The sequence below is a fragment of the Lotus japonicus genome, chromosome 3 (assembly GCF_012489685.1).
Source record: "Lotus japonicus ecotype B-129 chromosome 3, LjGifu_v1.2".
In the NCBI taxonomy this organism is placed as follows: Eukaryota; Viridiplantae; Streptophyta; class Magnoliopsida; order Fabales; family Fabaceae; genus Lotus; species Lotus japonicus.
In genome coordinates this window covers 16,482,078-16,502,842 of record NC_080043.1, presented here as the reverse complement: position 1 = coordinate 16,502,842, position 20,765 = coordinate 16,482,078, and the positions used below count along the sequence as shown (strand labels likewise).

Here is a 20,765-nt window from a genome sequence, read left to right as displayed (position 1 = left end):
ACAAAATTATTGAAAAATAGTTTCCAAACCAAAAAAAAACGGCACAATTTTTGCATTCTTTCAGCTTTGAATTGCTATGTCACCCAACCCAAACCTCTTTTTTATGATTACCATTGTTCATATCTCATGATAAACCACAGGAAAGATACAAGAACTACTGAGCCTTGTAGAATTTCAAATTTACAATCTAGTATGACAGATAAAAACAAAATTACAGACTGTAAAATTTACACACAAAGTACAAAACAATCAGTTATAATCTATAAACAACAATACATACACATATTTTTTTCTCTCAATCTCTCACTTATCATATTTCTATTCTCTTATTTTCTCTCCAAACATTTTCCCAAAACAACTGCAAACCAAAACAATTAGATTCTTCACAAAACTGTATACTTGTGTTTGTATGATAGGACTTGAAAGTTCTAAGCTTTGCAGCAAACGAAACGCCCAATTCCTTTTGGGGAAACGCCTTCACCATCCTCCCCAGAAATTTGAACCTCCTTCTTGTGATGCTTGTGCTTCTTCTTGGTCTCATGATCCTTAGGCACTGTTATGGTCAACACCCCATCACGCATTTCGGCCTTGACATCACCAACCTTTGCATTCTCAGGCAATCTGAACTCCCTCAAGAACACACCATTCCCTCCTCTCTCCCTGCAATGCCATGTGAGCCTCTTCTTCTCTTCTTTTTCTTCTTCTTCTTGCTCTTCTTTCTTCTCTGCTCTGATGCAGAGTACTCTGCTTTCACGTACTTCAAGCTTCACATCCTCTTTGGTAAGCCCCGGAAGATCGATTTGGAAGATGTGGGCATCGCTGGTCTCCTTCCAATCCATTTGGGTGTTCCCTTCATGCAACGATGAGTGTGGATTTTCACTGAGAAGTGCTCGGAAGTGATCAAAAGGGTCGCTCTGGTTCAACAACAGGGACTGAAACAGAGACATTTTGGTTTGTTTTCAGAGACTCAGTTGAATGCTTGGTTGTCTTTGTGTTTGTTTTATTTTTCTCGGCAATTTGGTGCGTGCAAATCTCTGTATATATAAGCTTTGCGGGTGTGTGAGAAAAGGGTGAGGTTGTAGCTTCTTGAAAATTCTGGATTTGAGATCATGCGACTTTTTCGAGATGAAGGAATGTCACATTTTTCAGGGTGAGATGAGTGCGCCACTTGATAATGTTGGAGAAATGTCTAGGTGTTACTAGAAAAATTGGAAGAAATAACAACGTTTATTTAGTGCAAAGACTAGTGATTATATGATTATATCAACATAAAAACTTGTGTGATTCTTTTATTTTATTTTTCCTGGAAACACCGGTGATGCACCATTGAACGTTGTTAGTGCCAAGAACGTTATTTTATTCTAGGCTTAATTGCACTTTTGGTCCCCCAACTATACCCTTCCTGCGAAAATCGTCCTTAAACTTCAAAATTAGCAAAAAACGACCCTGAAGTTTACACCCGGTTGCAAAACTGGTCTGCCGTCCAAAACCATCCAAAACTTAACGGATTCTGGGTTAAAAAATGAATTAAAAATTAAAAAAGTGAAACCCAACAACCTTCATTCATTATTCATCTTCTTCAAACATCTTCTTCTTCATTTTCATCCCTGTCATTTTCTTCCCACATCATCCTCAATTCTTCTATTTTGATTCAAAATTCTATTGGAGAAAAAAACTAAAAGGAGCAGCAGCAACTTCCATTTGGTGTTTCAAAAGAGCGTAGGTGGCAGAAGCGACAACAGAAGCGATGAAAGGTGGCAGAGATGGAGAAAAAGGTGAACGAAGATACCCATAGCTTTGCAGACGAAGTTGAGGTTGCTGATTCGGTCAATGGTTCGGCGACGGTGGCGGGTGATGGTGAAGGAGGCAGATTCAAGCCACCACCTTTCTTCTTCAGATCTGGTCTCTGTTGATTCTGTGTCTCTCTCATTTCATATATTCCTCCGTCCACGACTCCTTCCTCTTTAAAACTCATAAAAGTCCCCCTTTGTTCACCCCCAGAACCCAGAAAACCCACCGATTTTGGAACACCAACACACTTGCATTTTCAAGTTCTGGGTTTTATGGTTGTTTATGGTTTGAGTACTAGATTTGAAGGGGGTCAATTGATCTTCTGCTTCAATTGCTTGGATGTGATGGTGAATTTTGGTTTCGATTGAAGAAGCTGAGAGAAAATGCAGGTTGAGGTGGAAAGGGATAACAAACAAGAAACGATAAAACTCACCTCTTCAGTTTTTCAGGATTTGTTTTTCCTGGATTTGGTTTCCTTTTAATCTGAACAATTTTTTTTTGGATTAAAATTTCAGGTTGTGATCATTTGAATCTCAAATGCTCTCATGAATTGATGTAATATTCTGGGTATTTCTGGATTTCAATTAAAATACTATTATTTTCTCAATTTTATTTTTTATTTATTTTTTAATACATTTTTAACAGAATATTCTGTTAGTTTTTAGACGGAATCTAACGGAAAACCAATTTTGCAACCGGGTGTAAACTTTAGGGTCGTTTTTTGCTAATTTTAAAGTTTGAGGACGATTTTCGCAGGAAGGGTATAGTTGGGGGACCAAAGGTGCAATTAAGCCTTTATTCTACTATCTTTTCATATCTAGTTCTAGTGCCTTTATCGTTGTTCTTATCCTCCATCCTCTTGCAACTCTGATGTCGGCGACAGATCTAGCGCTCCGCCCTGTTCTCTTTGTGAGTTGTTGGTGGGTGGAGTAATGGCAGAAGGTGCGGTGCAGCCGGTGCGCTTGTCATGGTTTTTGTGCTTGTTGAGTGCTACTCAGGGGTCAACAATGGCAGATTTGGGTCGGCGGTGTGCATTTGGGGTCATTGGCGGCAGATATTGGCTTTTGGGTTTAGGTGGTTGTAGCTTCTCTTTGATCTCGTTGTTTGGTATGCTAGTCCAGCCAAACTAGAGCGTGCACGTGCCCTATACTTTGGGTTTGTTTTTATGCTTTCGCTTTCTGGTAGATAGCATGTGTTGATGCCCCTCCGATGGCGAGATGAGCTCTTTTTTTGGGGTTATGTGGCTGTTTTTTCACCGCATCTAGGTCCCCGACGAATACCCTTTCTAGTTGGGCATATGTCCTTGTGGTTCTTGCTTGATGTTTATCCTGCAATTTTCTACAAAGGAGGTGTTTCTTAGGTGCTAGATTTCTAAAGTTCTATCTTTGAGTGCACCTAAGCAATCTAATTCCAAGGTCTTTTGCCTAATGGATCATCGGGTAGCAATTTAGCTCTTCCTAAATTGCTTTTTTTTAGGTTTTTCTATGTATAATTGAGGGGATTATACTCATTTTATGGGGTGTTGTTTGTACTATTAATCATTCCATCTAATAAGTGGTGTGGATCCAAATGAATATAAACCAAAAAGTGTTAGTCGTGCAGTTTATAAGGGTCAGACGATGAAGTTATCTCATGTTTATCGAAACATTTTTTAGATACGTATCCTAGATTATATGCTTGAGTTTCAGAATGTGAATAATGTTAGTCAATTAGTTCATTCACTAGGATTTGAATCATGACCCCTTCACCCTTCATTCCTTCCAATTTTTACGTTCTCTAACTCTTACCACTTAAGTTAATCCTAGGGGACGATCAGATCTTTCATGATGATAGATAATACTTTTTGCTTTCTAATACAAATCCAAACAAATATAATATTAAAAAGGCTTAATAGCTCCAAAGGCCCTTGAAATTGTACCCCGTATGAAAATAAGTCCCTGAATTTTTTTTTTCCGATTCCCGGTCCCTAGAAAAATTTGTTTGATCAAAATAAGTCCCTGAGCGTGTATACGCCGGAGAAGACGGTGGTTGACGACGGCGGTCATGGCGGCGCTGCGACCGGGGTGTTGGGCCGGCTTCGTCTCGTCCTCAGGAACTCAGTGGTGGTGGTCTCGTGGGCTGGGTCGTCACAGTTGAAGAGAAAAGGTCAGTTGCAAGTTGATTTCTTCTCGCCGGAATTTATGGAGCTTCTCGGTTTCTTCGTTTTAGCTTTGTTTCTTGCGATTTCTTCGCCCAGATCAGATATATGAAGGTCTAGGAGTGTTTTAAACATGTTATTTCATGGTTTGTGGAAACAATGAGGAGGCAACCACCGTCTTCTCCGACGTATACACGCTCAGGGACTTATTTTGATCAAACAAATTTTTCTAGGGACCCGGAATCGGAAAAAAAAAATTCAGGGACTTATTTTCATACGGGGTACAATTTCAGGGACCCCCAGAGTATTTAAGCCTATTAAAAAAAGTTATAAAATTGGGCGGCCCATGTATGTCCATAGTGGGCCACTCCCGTTTTCCTACACATATGCTTTAACTGCAAAGTCCAAAATATTAGTTCTAAAACATAGAAAGGAAAAAACTTAACTTATGTTTTTCTCCGTAATTAAAATTTTAGGATTAGAGAAGGATCTCCTAACAAACTTCGAAGTTACCTTAAAAAAACTTCGGGTGGGAGGGGTATAGTTCACTTGGTTGAACTAAGGGTAGAAATAGGTGTTAGAGATAGAGGTCCAAGGTTCTAACCTTAAGGAGGAATATTTGTAATTACTAACAACTAAACACTAACATTTGCCGATAAAAAAAACCTTGAAAAAACTTCAATTTTTTTTAAGTAAAGTTCTCAATATATTAATTTTTTTAAGTTTCTCAACATATTAATATATGAAAGAGAAGAGTGCAAAAAGAGCATCATACGTTTATCAATACAGGATAATACAGGATGGAAAGTCATCCCACCATAATTGTGATGGGAAATTACAAACAATGGAAGTTAAGATGCGAGCAACATTGTTGGCTTTCCTCCTAACATGCTCAAAGCTTATTGATGGGAAATAGTTATCTTGTGCAAATAACAAATTAAAACAACAAACCTAATGAAGACCGAGTCATTTAAATTGAACCCTTTTGGTGCCCAACAAGCTTAATTATGCTAGTTAAGAAAATGGCCAACTGCAACGAAATTGCATTTGTTTCTGCTTGTCTAAAAAATTATGTAGTATTGAATTGAACATAAAACATTAATGAACATAAAACATTATCTAGCGTACACTAAAAATGAAGTCCCTTGTGCTTATGCATGCTTTAACATGAAAAAAGGGTAACAAACATGCATATAAGAAATAAGTGAATAGAAGGTAATTAGCGGTGTTGGTTAACACCATGTATTGAAGAATTATGGTTCATTTAAACTTTCACTTCATTATTTCACTTACTATTTATCTCTCTTCCATTTTTCTTAGAACATATCTCCTCTTTTAATATCAATTTTCACTCATTAGATTTTTTTTTTCTTTCTTCTCTTCACTCCATTCATACTTTAAATGGAATCTTTACAAAACTGCTTTATATTGAATGAGTTTTTTGTTTTTGTTTTTGAGTAATTGTATGTTTCAATTAAGCTTTTTTTTTTATAATACGTTTCAATTAAGCTTTGATCTCACCATCCAGACAAATAGACAATGAGGATGAGACGAAAGGCATACATGTGACCCTATCTTGCAAACTAGAAATAAGTTCCGGTCCTAATTGTACCATTGAGGACAAACAATGAAACAAGCATCTCACAAATAATGGTCCTAAGGGGACATCTTCTAATCCAATTAACTTGTTATCCATATATCTCTATGGTCACTTTCTTTGGTGCAAATGTTATTGAGCATCTAAACCAAGAAAATAGTAATATTGAGCATTTAATTTGGTATTTATCATGTGTAATCTCGAATAAATAATTAAACATGCAAGTCTATAAAGTATAAATAATACAAAGTTGATATTCCATCAAAGAGAAAGTAAGCTTAAAATTAATGAGAAAGTAGAAATGACTCTCAAATTGGGATGATTGGGCAAATCCGATAAACGCGTCCAACTCAAACTGATCTAATAACGAAAATGCAGGTTGGATTGAGCAAATAGATTGAATTGAATGGTTTAATTTTATTAGAATTCAAGCACGTTCGCATGGGATATCAGATTTGTAAAAAATCCATCCGAACCAACACGATACCCAAATATATATTAATGATATATTTATAATTTACTTTGTTGGTACTCATTAACTCTAGATTGTAGTGATGAGAAGGAGAGACTGAAAATATGATTTAAAACTTTTTAAGGATGAAAATTGATGCGGAAAAATCCATGTGGACACCATCTGCTGACTACACTCGCCATTGGACAGTTGATCAGTTAAAATTGAATAAAAGGACTTAATTTGATTAAAAAAATATTTCATAGATTACATTTCAAAGAAAAAATTTCTAGTGACCCAATTTGATTTCCTTTACTATCTCAGGGACCAAAAGCTAATTTAAGCATTTTTTAAAATATGATCCCAAAGCAGCGGGGAGGGGGAATACTTGCCCGAACCCGACTCGAAGTTTGCCCCGATGTAATAATTACAAAATTATAATTATAATAGTTAGTAAATAATAATTTTTAACTCATATATTTTGCTAAAAAATTGATTTAATTATTAATTCTCTTATATTTTAATGTACTTCTAGACTTATTTTTTTTTATAAATATTGTTTTGGATTAAAATATTTTTCTACATGTTTTAATTAAAAATATAATAAGATTGAAAATGTTATATCAGTAACGTGAATACAGATCAGAGTAGAGAGAAACACATAAAAGTTTCAGTCACTCAGTTCAACCAAATTGCCTACATTTGCGACTATATAGTAGTTATAGTTCCATTTATTGAATCGTTCTGAATACTATAATTAAAATTTCAGAGTTACAAACATATATAAGGATACTAATGATCCAAATTATAATAATACTCTAAACCGCTCAGTGGCTCCGCCCCTTACCCACTCGATATTGCCTATGAGTCATATTTAATAGAAAAAAAAAATGAAAACTATTTTCCAAAGAGAAGAAAAGTCAATGTGTACTTGGGTTTCGCGCGAGTTTGGTGCGATGAGATATAGAGTAGTTGGGTAACATATTTTTATTCCTACCTTGAACCTACCATGCTCTTCCGTCTAAACAGAAGCTGAAATGGTATGGGAAGAGAAAAACCTGCGCCCTCCCTGCCCTGTTTTCTAGTTAACATAAAACTAAGAAAACACAAAAGAGTATAAATAAAAGGATTATAAACAAGAGTTGAAATACACGAAATATAGGAAACTTCAAATTAAGTTCTTACTATAACTATTAAAGTGGAGTTAGATTGAATTAAACAGAAGAGAGTAGACTTCCAATTAAGCAATTATTTAAATTGGCGTATTTGAGTAGATATTAACATATGCAATATAAGTTTGAATTGAATAAAAACTACTCTCTTTCCCTTATTATAAGACTTCTTATTATCTGACAATAAGGGTGTTGGAATCAAGTGTTAGAGTCAAGTCTCACATCCGAGAAGTCAGGATAAGAGGGAGAGTTTATAAGGAGATAGATTGACCCACAAACCTAATAGATTAAGGTTTTGGGTTAAGATGTGGTGTCGATATCTCTTGGTGTCTTGCTCCTCGGCTCATGGGCTCCCATGTATCCCCCAACAAGTGGTATCAGAGTCGATGGTTCGTGGGACCATGTAACGGCTCCTTGTGTCGAAAGTCTTCCTAGCAGTGTGGCTAGGCGGCAGGTTTCGTTGGCAGTGAACGACGGTACAAGATGAATAGCTTCCGCATGGGTGATGTGGTTGATGGACTCACACTTGAGGGAGAGATTGTTGGAATCAAGTGTTAGAGAGTCAAGTCTCACATCGGAGAAGTCAGGGTAAGAGGGACAGTTTATAAGGAGATTGACCCACAAACCTAATGTCTTAAGATTTTGGGTTAAGATGTGGTGTCAATATCTCTTGGTGTCTTGCTCCTCGGCTCATGGGCTCCCCTGTCTTCTCCCCCCCAACAAAGGGGGTTACATTGTCCCTTATTATAAGATCCCTTAAGAGATCTTTGTAAAACAATAAGAGGTCTTATAATAAGGGACGGAAGAAGTAATTTGAGAAGTAATTTTATTTAAAATAAATCCCGAAGCATAAAAAATTATTTTGATAATGGGATCATAAAACACATATATGTATCTTGATAGTTTTTTTTTACAGCAAAAGAAATTATTTAATATAAGATAAAGAGGTATTGCATGGGAACAATCCTCCCAGTTGAGAAGCTGATAAAAGCTAGCTAATAATAACAAAGAGAAAAGTTAATACATCAATAGTAATTTTTTTTCATGATCATTCCAACAAATTAAAAATCATTCTTTTATATAAACTAATTAACTTTTAGAATATTACTCCTATACAAATTAATTCTTTCAATTTTATATGATAAACTTTTTCATCAATTATTAAAAAATAATTCAAAATCTAAAAGAATGTCCTAAATAGTTTATCAAAATGACTGTGCTCTCATGCATGTGCAGCTCGATAAAGAAAGACACATGGGAAAATAATTGTACGTACAAAGTTAAGGTACAAATAATTGTACTGATTGTAATAGCCAATCTGCTTGCCACATCATTTTCAATCCAAGTTTTCATGAACTCACAGAGCATATCGAAATTGATTATCATGTTGTTTGTTTACAAGTTGGCATTTTTCACTTACTGCCTATCTATTTACAAGTTGGTCTTTTTCACTTACTAATATTACTACCTATCTTTATTCATGCTCAATTGACAGACTTGCTCCTAAACCCTTAAACTCCCATCCCTTTTCTCTTCTTTCCATATACTTACCATATACTTTCCAGCTTGTGGGGTATTACCAGATTAATAGTTTCAATTTGTTGGCGTTAGTTATGTGAGGTAGGAAGTTAGTTTTTAGTCATTTGTTGGCCTTTCACTTGCATAGCAATTGACCTAAAAACCACTAAACCCACATGGCTATAATCAAAACCCATATCAAACAATATGCTCCAATCCATGAACCTTCAAAGAAACAAAGAACAAGGAAGCAACGCACCTTAACGCAAGGAATCAAAGTGGAGCACAGAGCTGCACGAGCGACGGCGGAAGTGGAGCAAGGGAATTGGAGACCGAGAGAGAATGAGAGTGAGGTGAATGGTGAGCAACGGCGAAACAGGAGCTGCACAACGCACGAGCGACGGCGAGCAATGGCGAGCGACGGCGAGCAACGACGAAAGAGGAGCAAGAGCGTGGGCGACTTAGGTTTTCAACGGCGAAAGAGGAAGAAAGCTTTCAACGTTTTCTAATCCTTTGTATCCTGTGTAAAAACTAAAGAAAAGAGAGACTTTTCCCAACGGTTATATTATAACCGATGTGAAAACTAAAGAAAAGAGAGACTTTTCACATCGGTTATATTATAACCGATGTGAAAACTAAAGAAAAGATGGACTTTTCCCAATGGTTATATTATAACCGATGTGAAAAGTATTTCATTAAAATTTCAAAAATGCCACCGCATTTAGCTTTCACATCGCTTATTCTAACAACCGTTGTAAAAAATGTTTACTAATTACTTTTCACATCAGACATATTCTCAACCGATGTGAAAACTCTCATAAAAGTTCAATATAATTTCAATATTGCCACCGCGTTAGCTTTTACATCAGGTAATTTATCAACCGATGTGAAAACGCTGATGTGAAAAGTCCTTTTTCTAGTAGTGAGGGAAGTGTACTTTCTATATTTGCTATTATATTTATATTGGATGATGAAATGAAAACCCCCGATGAAAAACAAAATAATGTTACACTTTTTGTTTTGAGCAAGACAACTAAATATCCCTGATCACCACCCAATCCAGCTCTTCATGTTGCTAATCCAACAATGCCAGCCCCAAATAGCCTGCATTTGATCATTTAAGATTTTAAGGGCATTCATCTCTCATTCCTCACGACTAATATCAATCTGTGCACAATAATAATACACAACATCCAAAACGTTAAGGGCTTATATGAACTCAATAAGTTAGTTGAAATTTATATATTTTATTTATAAAAAATTATATTGGTCCATTGAGTTGCAAAATAAATTTATGTAATTTTAATCTAAAATAAAAACTAATAAATGTGATAATAGCTAATAATTAATATAATGAAATAATTCAAAACGGGATGCCTCCGGGAAATTATCATCACGTGCCATGGTCATCAATCAAGACAATAAAAGAACAATCCTTAATCCTTATATATACTTGTTTAAAGACTTTACAGATAAAATAAATAAAGAAATAAGTTGTCATGGTTCAATACCAGAACAAAATAATTCAAATGGAAGCCTCTGGGAAATGAGAATCATGTGCCTTTAATTTTATCCTAAGAAAGCAAAACAAGGTTAGCAGGAAACAAAGGATTGCAGAATGCTTGTTACAAATTGTCGTGGCATATCCGGACACCTTATTTTGACATATTTATCTTGGCAGTCATTATTAACCAACAATTATTGAGTTTAGAGGTCGTTTATAATCACATGCTATGTCTCATTCGTCGGCCAAACGTATCAACTTAAACTTGGCTTGGGGATGGAAAAAAAACTTTGTTAGGGCTTTGAGGGTATCGTCCCCAAGAAGGATGATCCCCAGGCGAGGAGCATGACAAAGGTTTAAATCTGAGGTAATGTTCTTGACCTAGGTGTGACCAAGATAAGGTAATTAAAAGGAAACATTAGCAAAGCATAAAGAAGGAAATAGGCTAGAGAATAAAGCCTCCATGTCATAAATGGAGAAGAAAGATCTTTTGTACAATAACGACCTCCCTTTTATAATGGAGGATGGCCCGAAACTCTAAACTATTTGGACTATAGTGGGCCTCATAAATCTTCGGCACAATAGTCCTTACACAATAAATATCCTAAGTCGATGTCTATAGGGCGTGCCTCAGCCCATGGTTAGGTCGCCCTCCTAACTATATGTATCTGGTGTTAGAGCGCCACTTCCTGATCATGCCTTGCCTCGTCTCGCCTAGCCTTTGCTTGATCGTCCCACTCACTAGGTCTAGGCGGGTCCTACAGGACCAGGACCGTCCCAGCCCAGGTTATATGGAGAGTAGATAACTAGATATAGAGATGGAGGCAAATGTGATGGTTGAGGTGCAATAGAAACATTTTCTTACAGAGACAAGCTCAATAACTGTACGACAAAGGTGATTGAGTTTTCTTTTAAGATGAAGACGAAAACCAAGTGGAGAACCACTAGTATAGAATGGAGGAAGAAAGAGAATTGATCCTTGCCCATAAATCCCAATGACAATGGAGGAGTTTGAGGGCTGGCGCAAATCATGGAAGCAAACCTTGGTAGTAAAACTACTAGCGTTGAATATCTCATGACGTTTGGTTGAGACCAGTCCCACAAAACTCTGGGCAGATTATGGGAAGATTTAGATTGTGGACATGCCTAAGAATCATTTCTTAGTGCATTTTTCTGATGTATGGGATTACAAACATGCACTATATGAAACACCTTGGATGATGGCGATGCACTACTTGATTGTTCAGTGGTGGATGACTTTCTTTCTGGGGAACGAAAAATGTTGTTTAGAAGATTGCAACGTGTGTCAAAATTCCTAATCTTTCCATCAAGCTATATAATAATTAATTCCAATCATGAGTTGGCTCAAGCATATGAACCATGTTGAAGATTGATCATTCGTCTTCTATCGACTCGAGAGGAAAATTTACATGCATTTACATTGAGACTAACTTGCTTATAAAAAAGGGGTTAATGGTTAAATTAGTCCCTGAGTTTGCAAGTGAGTTTGATTTTAGTCCCTCTAATGAAAAATGACGTTTAGTGGCGGTCAAAAAACCGCCAATAATTGTAAAAATGACTGTCACTCAAGGGCGGACCCACAGCCATGTAATGTTTTTTTTTGAACCCCCTGAGATTTTATATTTGCACCCAGACCCCACTTACTCTCTCTCTCTCACACTCACAGTCACGCAGTCACGCTCTCAACCTCTCACTCACGATTCACGCTCACCCGTCACCAGTCACCACGCCCTCACCCTCTCGCACAGCGCACCACCACCACCGGCCACCGACCACAAGTTCAGCAGAGGCTCTGCGGCTCTACCCTAGGTATGACTGATTTCCCTAACCCTAAATTGATTTCCTTTCTCTTCTCAAGCTTGATTTCCCTAACCCTAAATTGATTCCCTTCTACCCATCACCTTAGCTTGATTCTCACTTTGTATTTTGTAGTATATATTTGTGTATTTTTGCTATAGTCATAGGGTTTTAGATGTTCTCAGTTTATGAGGCTAATGGGATTTTAGTAAAGTTATGTTATTTGCAAAGAAATTTTGAAATTCTACTATGGGAAACCAAAATTTGGGATTGGGAGTGTAAGGTACTAGACCAAGTTTATCATTCATATTTCTATTGTTCATTTTTGTTAGATCTCTATTCTGGAATTTTATGTGTCTGAACAATCTTTTGATCTTCTTTTGTTTAATTGTTAAAACAAGGAATAAGCACAGGACTGCTTGCTTTGTCATAATCAGGCTCTATGTTCATTTGCAGCCACATTTTAATTACAGTTGCCACTGCCTAGAAGGGGGTTTAGAATTCTGTTATTGGAAGAGAAGTTGATTCATTTTGTGTAATCGTTGTTTGTCTTTTGCTTGCTTACCTATTTTAGTTAAGCAGTTGAGCTTCTTTCTTGTAATATGCTTATACGTTGAATTCTGTAGGTATAATATTATGTTATGGTTTAGTTTGTTACATAACACAATGTAACATTTGGAGTTAATGGCTATGCAGGAATTCTTCAAATGCCTTGCTATATGCCATATTGTGCTTCCCCAGGGGGATGAGTCCCCTGAGAAGATATGCTATCAAGCTGCATCACCTGATGAGTCTGCTTTGGTAATTGCTGCGAAGAACTTTGGTTTTTTCTTTTACAGGTTCAAACTTCTTTACTATGTTCTAGTTTTCTGTATAATGCTTGTATCATTGTGCCTCACCTATCTTTATGAAACAAAATTTATTCTATCATTTAAAAGGGTATGAGTTTTAAATGCCCTATCCTCTGAAGCCTCTTATTTGAGAAAATTGGTAAAAATGTAGCCTCTTATTTGTTGAGTATCTCTAGAGATGCCCCTTTAGATGCTTTGGATCTGCGCTGCACAGAGAATTTTCCTCTGTTTGAGCATTGCTTTCTCAAGATGGGACTCCACGATCATGTCTTTTTTTCAGTTTGAAGGGAAAACGGATTCATTGTGGTTCTTTTAGTACTTGAATCCTTTGTACTACTTGTTGTTTTTTCCCGTGAAAGAATATCTCTGTATGTATTACTTGTTTGACTTGATGAAAAATTTGAAACCCCTGACCCCGGGGTCCTGGATCCGCCACTGCTGCCACTAAACGTCATTTTTCCTCGGATGGACTAAAATCAAACTCGCTTACAAACTCAGGGACTGATTTGACCATTAACCAAAAAAAACATTGATATTGTCTCTATTGCTTCAAATTACATGATATCTTGCACGGTTGCACCTACCGCTCTTCTGATTTCACCTCCCAACGCTTTCCACACCAATATTCCATGAAATCCATTATCATTTTTTTTAGGCCAATGTTAGTTGTTAATTGTTAGTAAATTAGTTCTTTCGCCAGGATTCGAACTCTGGCCCTTCACCCTGCAAATCCCTTCATTCCACTCCCCCCCCTAAAAAAAACATGCATATAGACCACCTTTAATTATCACACATGTGTGTTTTATTTGTTTGCCTTTGCTTTTCTATCTATACATGTTGGGAGAGACATTGCAACTCATGGGTCGATGAGCAAGACACTAAAAGATATCGACACTACATCTTAACCAAAATCTTAAGGCATTAGGTTTATAGGTCACATCTCTTATAAAGTCTTCTCCTCACTCATACTTAACCAATGTGGGACTCCAACTCTGCATCTGAATTATCAACAATCTCCCTATCAAGTGTGAGTCATCTCCACATTATCATGGGCACCCTCTGCGAAAACTTATCCACCCTTGTATCGTCGTTCGCACCATGGTCCAACCATGTGCAATAAGATACTCCACACTGACCACGCCGTCAGGAGACTTTCGATACAAAGAGTCGTTACCATGGTCCCACGAACCATCAGCTCCGATATCACTTGATGAGGGAGACAAGGGAGCTGATGGGTTGAGGAGCAAGACACCTTGAGATATCAACGCCACATCTTAATCCAAAACTTTAAGGCATTAGGTTTATGAGTCACATCTCTTATAAAATTTTCTCCTCACCCATACTTAACTAATGTGGTACTCCAACCACGTACTTGAATTCTCAACAATACCAAACAAGGCAGAAGTAATTATTATTACTTTCTTCGGCTTCAGCTATAACTATTTACACCCACACCTCTCAGATAATAATTGAGGAAAAGAAAAGAACTACTGTGTCGATCTTGTGGGCGAGTGATTCTTTTCCTGTTTTTATAATGCAGCTAGCCCTGATTTCTGGGATTTGTTTTTTGTTTTCTTCTTTTCTTTTACCCCTAGCTACTTGTTAAAAACTCAAAGCTCGATGCAGAGTTTAGATATACAAAAAAAAAAACAACTCTGCCAGGTTCATTCTGTTCTGTAAATCTCTCTCTTGTTTTATTTTCCATATAGAATGATGAAGTGGTATACTTGGAAGCAAAGGTTCTACATAAACCTCATGAACACTACTGTGAGCAGCAAAGGTCACTGGAGCAAGCAAAGTATAGATAATGTAGGAGCAGCGGAATCATATGCTTTCCATTATAAAATCTGAATTATATGGTGGTGCAATTCGATGCCATAGTACATATTTTGTTAAGTCTTAATTTTTTTTAAAAGGTTAAATATATTTGTTAATCCCTATAAAATAGGGGTGAATTGAATTTGGTCCCTCTAAAATAACAATAACTTCTAGTCCCCAACATTAGTAATAAGTGAAATTAATCAATTGATTCATTTTGTGGCGGTTTAAACCACTACTAAAACCAAGAATAAATAATTTGTGACGGTTAAAAATCTCGATAATGCACAAAAACTGTCACAAGACGTGCGACTGGGACTACTTTTACCTATTTCAATAATTTGGGACTAAAAGCTATGAAATTTTTTAAAGAGTCCAAATTCAATTCACCCCCATTTTACAGGGACTAAAAACATATAGCACTTAAAAAATTATATTACTTATGAATTATATTAGGTGTTGATAAAATAGTATTCGTTAACTTTTAATATTTATACTTACACTTATAAAACACCTATTCTGACACGGACACGCAAGACATGAACACCCTGTGACACAGCTAATATCCAAAAAGTAGGACATATAAAACTCTACAAATATATCCACTTTTTAAAAATCAAGACGGGTTAATCTATTTATAAATGAAACATAAAACAAATTTGTATACCCTATGGAGGAGCGGAGGGAGGGGGACATGGTGGTGACATGCTCCACTAACTTCTCAATTTTGTTTACATGTCATACATATGTATGTAAGTTGTAGAAATTATTGTATGCATGTCATATTCTTTGTTCTTGCCCCCTAGTCTCAAATTTCCGCCTCCGTCAATTATTTTTTGTTACATGGAGGGGCTAAGCCCCGAAGAAAAACTAAGCATCAAGCTCAAACGGCTAGGGGGAGGACAGGCCCGCCTCAGCATCTATCATAAGATAACGCTGGCATCTGCCGAAAAGAGAGGTGAAGATATGGGTCCCAAACGGAAAGGACAAAGCCGCAATCGTGAAAGGTAGCTCAGTGACTCATCTGACAAAGAACGTCTATATACGGGTGATCTGAGTCCTAATGAGAGGACAACAAGCAAATTGCTTCTAACGAGTTACTCTCTATAACAACATGGGGAAAGAAATTAATTTTGCAAAGTAAGCACTATGTCTCAAAAAGAAAGAGTTAATTTATCTAACGTAATTTGTTAGAAAAAAATTCGAGGCCTAGAGATGAGATATCAGAGGTTGAAAAGAGTAGCTTTCACTTTGGTGATGACAATGAGGAGGTTGAGGCAATATTTTGAAGCTCAGGCCATAATACTCAAAACAGATTTACCTATCAAGCACATCCTTCACAAGCCAAGCTTAGCTAGAAGAATGATAACATGGTCAATCTAACTCATTAAGCATGACATTTATTCTCATCCATCATATAAGCGATCAAATATAAACAAATTAAGAACATACTTTGTCCCGGAAAGGACTAAGGAAAACACAAATGAAGAAGATACTAAATAGACGTTGCATGTCGACGGTTCTTCCCATAAGAGTGGAGCAGGAGTTGGGATAATCATAAAATAGTGATCGAGCAATCATTAAGATTCGAGGTCTCAACTTTGAATAACCAAGTGAAGTATGAAGCTCGCATTGTAGGACTTATCATGGACACCTACTTGGGAGTGAGATCAATCATTCTATGTAGTGATTTCAGCCTGTGGTTACTCATGTCAATGGAAGTCGTAAAGCACCTATGCACGAAATTCCAGAAAGTAGAATTTCAATACATTCCCAGAAAATGTAATGCTAGAGCCAATATTCTAGCTTTTTTTTTTTTGGTTAAGCCAAACATGACTTGCTAGATTGAAGAATGAAGGAAACAACCGCTCCTGATCCAAAATGGATACAAATTAAATAGTGAAAATGCTAGGGAGTATTTGACATGTCATTCAAATGCTCTGTGTTTCAGAAATTATATATTGTAAATTAATAAATAAATAATAATTTTTTTATTTCAAATTGAAATACTAATATTTTCCGGTTTACCAAAAAATTGAAATACCAATACTAATTAAAAAATAATGTCTTTCCGTTTTATAGTGAATTGTCGCATATAACTTCTCCAGGTTGATGATTCCAGAACAGCACAATATTCCAACCAACGAAACCTCTTTCAAGCTTCCTTGATTCTCTCCTGATTGAAAGCTTACAAAACTTTAATACCAAAATCCATTATATTACATGAACTAATCACAATCATCAGCTTGAGACATTGCCAAGTGGCCAGGATTAGAAGCGTGTGTCACATTCACCCCTCGTGGATTAGTTTGCAAAAAGTAATCCTCTTCACAAGAGGTTGTATGGCAGATCCCCACCTCCCCATGTTACAACTTCCCCTCCACCTGTCCCCACCTTTCCTGTCCGAAAAATGCTAGTAACACTCATTTTAACACTCTCTTTTCAATACTTTTTATATCGATCAGTTATAAATTATGTGGGTCGGGCGAAACTGGAAGTGAAATCAATATTTTCAGTTGATCCTACATGAATTTCAACCAATAAATGAGAGATTATAAGAAAGAAAGTGTTAAAGTGAATGTCGATAATAATTTTCTTCTATACATTATAAAACCCCACACCCCTCCCTTCTCCTCCTTCAGTCCCTCATCACAAATCATTGTGCTATTGCCATAACAGTTGCTTATTCATTACCATCCTTCCTCTATTTTGTTTACACTTTTCCTCCAAAACACACTTTCTCCCATTGAACATTGATAACAAAATGTGCAGCTCCAAGGCCAAAGTGACTGTAGGCATAGAAGCCACCACCACCACAATTATACATCCAGTGGCCAGAATCAATGGCAGGCCTGTCCTTCAACCAACTTGCAACCGTGTTCCAAGCCTTGAGAGGAGAAACTCAATTAAGAAAGTGACACCACCAAAATCACTTTCTCCACCATCACTCCCACTTCCAAACAAGGCTTTATTGACACCTCCAGTTTCTCCAAAGTCCAAGTCCCCTAGGCCTCCTGCTATAAAGAGAGCCAGTGACAATAATGGGCTAAATTCAAGTTCTGAAAAGATTGTTGTGACACCAAGAAACTCAATAAAGACTCCAACTTTAGAGAGGAAAAAGTCCAAGAGTTTTAAGGAAGGGTCCTGTGGTATTGGTCCTGTAGAGGCATCTTTCAGTTACTCTTCCTCTTTGATCACTGACTCCCCAGGAAGCATAGCTGCTGTGAGGAGGGAACAGGTGGCACTGCAGCAGGCACAGAGGAAATTGAAGATTGCCCATTATGGAAGATCAAAGTCTGCAAAGTTTGAAAGAGTTGTTCCTTTTGATCCTTCAAGCACTCTTGCATCAAAGACAAATGAGGAGGAGAAGAGATGCAGCTTTATCACAGTCAATTCAGGTAAATATTAAATATTTTGAATTTTTAATTCAAATTCACATCCATTTTGATAAATGAGTAATGATACTTAAATATACAAACATTGCATACATCTAACATACACTACTTTTTTTTTACTTCTTGTATCTGTTGGATGTGTTGCATGTCTACAAATCATTTTTCTATTTTTCCTATTTGCAAAGTGTTTATCTGAAAAGAAAAATGTGTTAATCTATATGTCTCTTTTTGATAAATAGATCCAATCTATATAGCTTATCATGATGAAGAATGGGGAGTTCCAGTTCATGATGACAAGTAAGCCCTCACTTCCTTCTTTTTCTGTCACAAGCACAAATGATGCCAAACACATATATGGAGAGACTAATGATGATGACTGACATAAACATTATATAATTCATTCAGGGTGTTGTTTGAACTTCTAGTTTTGAGCGGTGCTCAAGTTGGATCTGATTGGACCTCAACCTTGAAGAAACGCCAAGATTTCAGGTTCATATTCATAATTGGCTAATTGCATATGTAATTTCACAAACACATGCTTTTATTCAAAGAAACTAATAATGTTAAATTATGTGCAGGACTGCATTTTCAGAATTTGATGCAGAAACTGTGGCTAACTTAACGGATAAGCAAATGATGTCTATTAGTTCAGAATATGGCATTGAAATCAGCAAAATTCGAGGAGTCGTTGATAATGCTAACCAAATTTTAAAGGTAAGCAATTAGCTTTGTGCCTCAAAATTCAAATATCAATAACCTTTTCATCATTCTTTTAATCTTTGCTACTTGATCTGTCTTCTTTTTCAAATCATGTCTCTCTAAGCCACAGTTTGAGCTGATTTAAGTGCATATTCTAATAGGAAACAACAGAATAGTTAAGGAGTATTATATTAAAGATTTAAAGGTGACCTGTTTTCAGCTACAAGTATTATTTATCTTTTGATACACCCATTGACAAGAAAGTTGCAAACAAACATGTTCCAACAGTTTAGAAGTTTTAATTCCTGGCCCCACATGAACTAACTAATCTATCTGCTAATTTTTTTTAGCCATATTATTTTAGTTATTGTTGTTTAACAGACACTAGTTAGGAGTTGATTTTAACTGAAGTATAAAAAAAAAAATTCAATGGTGGGACAGATCATGGGATGATTTCTTTTTATTTTAACAGATCATGCATTAAACATTAAGCTTTTGCTAATATTTTCTTTGGAAATTGGGGCATTACAGGTTATGAAAGACTTTGGTTCATTTGACAAGTACATTTGGGGGTTTGTGAATCACAAACCTATCTCAACTCAATACAAGTTTGGCCACAAGATCCCAGTGAAGACATCAAAATCAGAAAGCATTAGCAAAGACATGGTTAGGAGAGGGTTTAGGTTCGTTGGTCCAACCGTGGTTCATTCGTTTATGCAGGCAGCTGGCCTCACCAATGACCACTTAATCACATGCCACAGGCACTTGCAATGCACCTTGGCAGCTCGCCCCCATTGTATCATAGAGCCCTCTCCATAGAACCAATTTCAACTCATAAACAAGGAGCAAGATAATGTTGACCCACAAGTGCTCATCAAGACATAAAAGTTATGTGTGCTCAAAAGAGCATATGTAATGTGCTAACTAAATAGAGTTTAGTTTCAGCTTTTAAATTGCGGTTATATTGTGAAATTATGGACAAATGCAAGTTGAAGCGGCAGCAACGGTCATGATACCGATGTGGGGAGTCCAAATTCCGTTACTTTGCAATCGCAATTGTAGTTGCATACCGCAATTTAAAGTCCTGTTTTGAGTTAATCGTTGTGTATAATATTTGATTTGATAGGCCTAAAGGTTAAAGGTTATGTGAGATGTTGTGAGAATTTTAATTTTAGTTTGGGTGTGCTATTGATTGCATAGTTCAAGAAAAAGAAAAATATGGTATTAGAGAACAGTCAGCATGAGCATGTGCAATTGGGAGGCAAGGGCATGTGTGGTGTCAGCTTGCTTTTTAGTCCATGTGACCCATCATCAGACTTTGCATTATTTGCTTTCCTTTTAACAGCCTGTGTGGGATACTTGTTGAGGGGAGTGTAGGACCACCTTCCCCCTCTCTTATGGGGTTGTTATCTTCACTGTATTCCTCTAACTTTTTGGCTTGGGTGATATTATGCCCCCCAATATATTTTACAGTTGGTGTGAATGTTTCAATGATGATAAACAGTGCACTTAACAGATACTTCATTTTCTTTCTCAGTCTCTTTCTTCTTACATTATACTATCAATTACATTCTCTATTCTCTTTTTTTATTCTGAGTAGCTGTTGGAGAATAATGTTACCTTAGAGGTGTGTAGAGGTGGAAGGAAGAGAGAGATAGGAAGAAAAGAAAAAGTAAGAGAGAGAAAGTATGAGATGTGATAGATGATAAGAGGAGAGAGATAGAAATAAAAATAGGTGGAAATGAAGTGTTTAAAAAGGGAGGTGTGTATATATCATTACTCAGCTGTTGGATGCTTGCACAATTCCACCATATGAATGTCTACCATTTTTTCCTTTTGATTGAGTGGCCTTCAATACATTTGTCATGTGCTTCTGTACTATTTGATTGCTAATATATACTTTTCAAAATGTTAACCAGATAAGATAAGTATCCTCTCCCATGTGCCCACTCACTTTCTTTGTGAAAGAAACAGTCTTCCTCTCTTTCTTCCTTTCCACTAATTAATTGGTACT

General features: G+C 36.6%; 2 protein-coding genes across 2 annotated transcripts; one reads left to right on the top strand and one right to left on the bottom strand.

Moving 5' to 3' along the window:
* Nucleotides 1–146: 146 nt before the first annotated feature.
* LOC130748295 (17.8 kDa class I heat shock protein-like) lies at nt 147–1,187 on the bottom strand. The gene has a single exon (XM_057601478.1). The coding sequence runs from the start codon at nt 945–947 to the stop codon at nt 429–431; it is 519 nt and encodes a 172-aa protein (XP_057457461.1). The 5' UTR covers nt 948–1,187; the 3' UTR covers nt 147–428.
* Nucleotides 1,188–17,280: 16,093 nt separating this feature from the next.
* LOC130748023 (uncharacterized) lies at nt 17,281–20,287 on the top strand. The gene is made up of 5 exons (XM_057601109.1): nt 17,281–18,055; nt 18,292–18,349; nt 18,458–18,541; nt 18,631–18,766; nt 19,283–20,287. The coding sequence occupies exons 1-5, from the start codon at nt 17,422–17,424 to the stop codon at nt 19,568–19,570; spliced, it is 1,200 nt and encodes a 399-aa protein (XP_057457092.1). The 5' UTR covers nt 17,281–17,421; the 3' UTR covers nt 19,571–20,287.
* The last annotated feature ends 478 nt before the right edge of the window (nt 20,288–20,765 follow it).

Excerpts from the sequence above, each read along its gene's own strand:
- LOC130748295 (XM_057601478.1), bottom strand. The coding sequence starts at position 947 with ATGTCTCTGTTTCAGTCCCTGTTGTTGAACCAGAGCGACCCTTTTGAT.
- LOC130748023 (XM_057601109.1), top strand. The coding sequence starts at position 17,422 with ATGTGCAGCTCCAAGGCCAAAGTGACTGTAGGCATAGAAGCCACCACC. Across the intron at positions 18,350-18,457 it reads GTTCCAGTTCATGATGACAA|GGTGTTGTTTGAACTTCTAG; the intron begins GTAAGCCCTCAC and ends TAATTCATTCAG. Across the intron at positions 18,767-19,282 it reads ATGCTAACCAAATTTTAAAG|GTTATGAAAGACTTTGGTTC; the intron begins GTAAGCAATTAG and ends GGGGCATTACAG.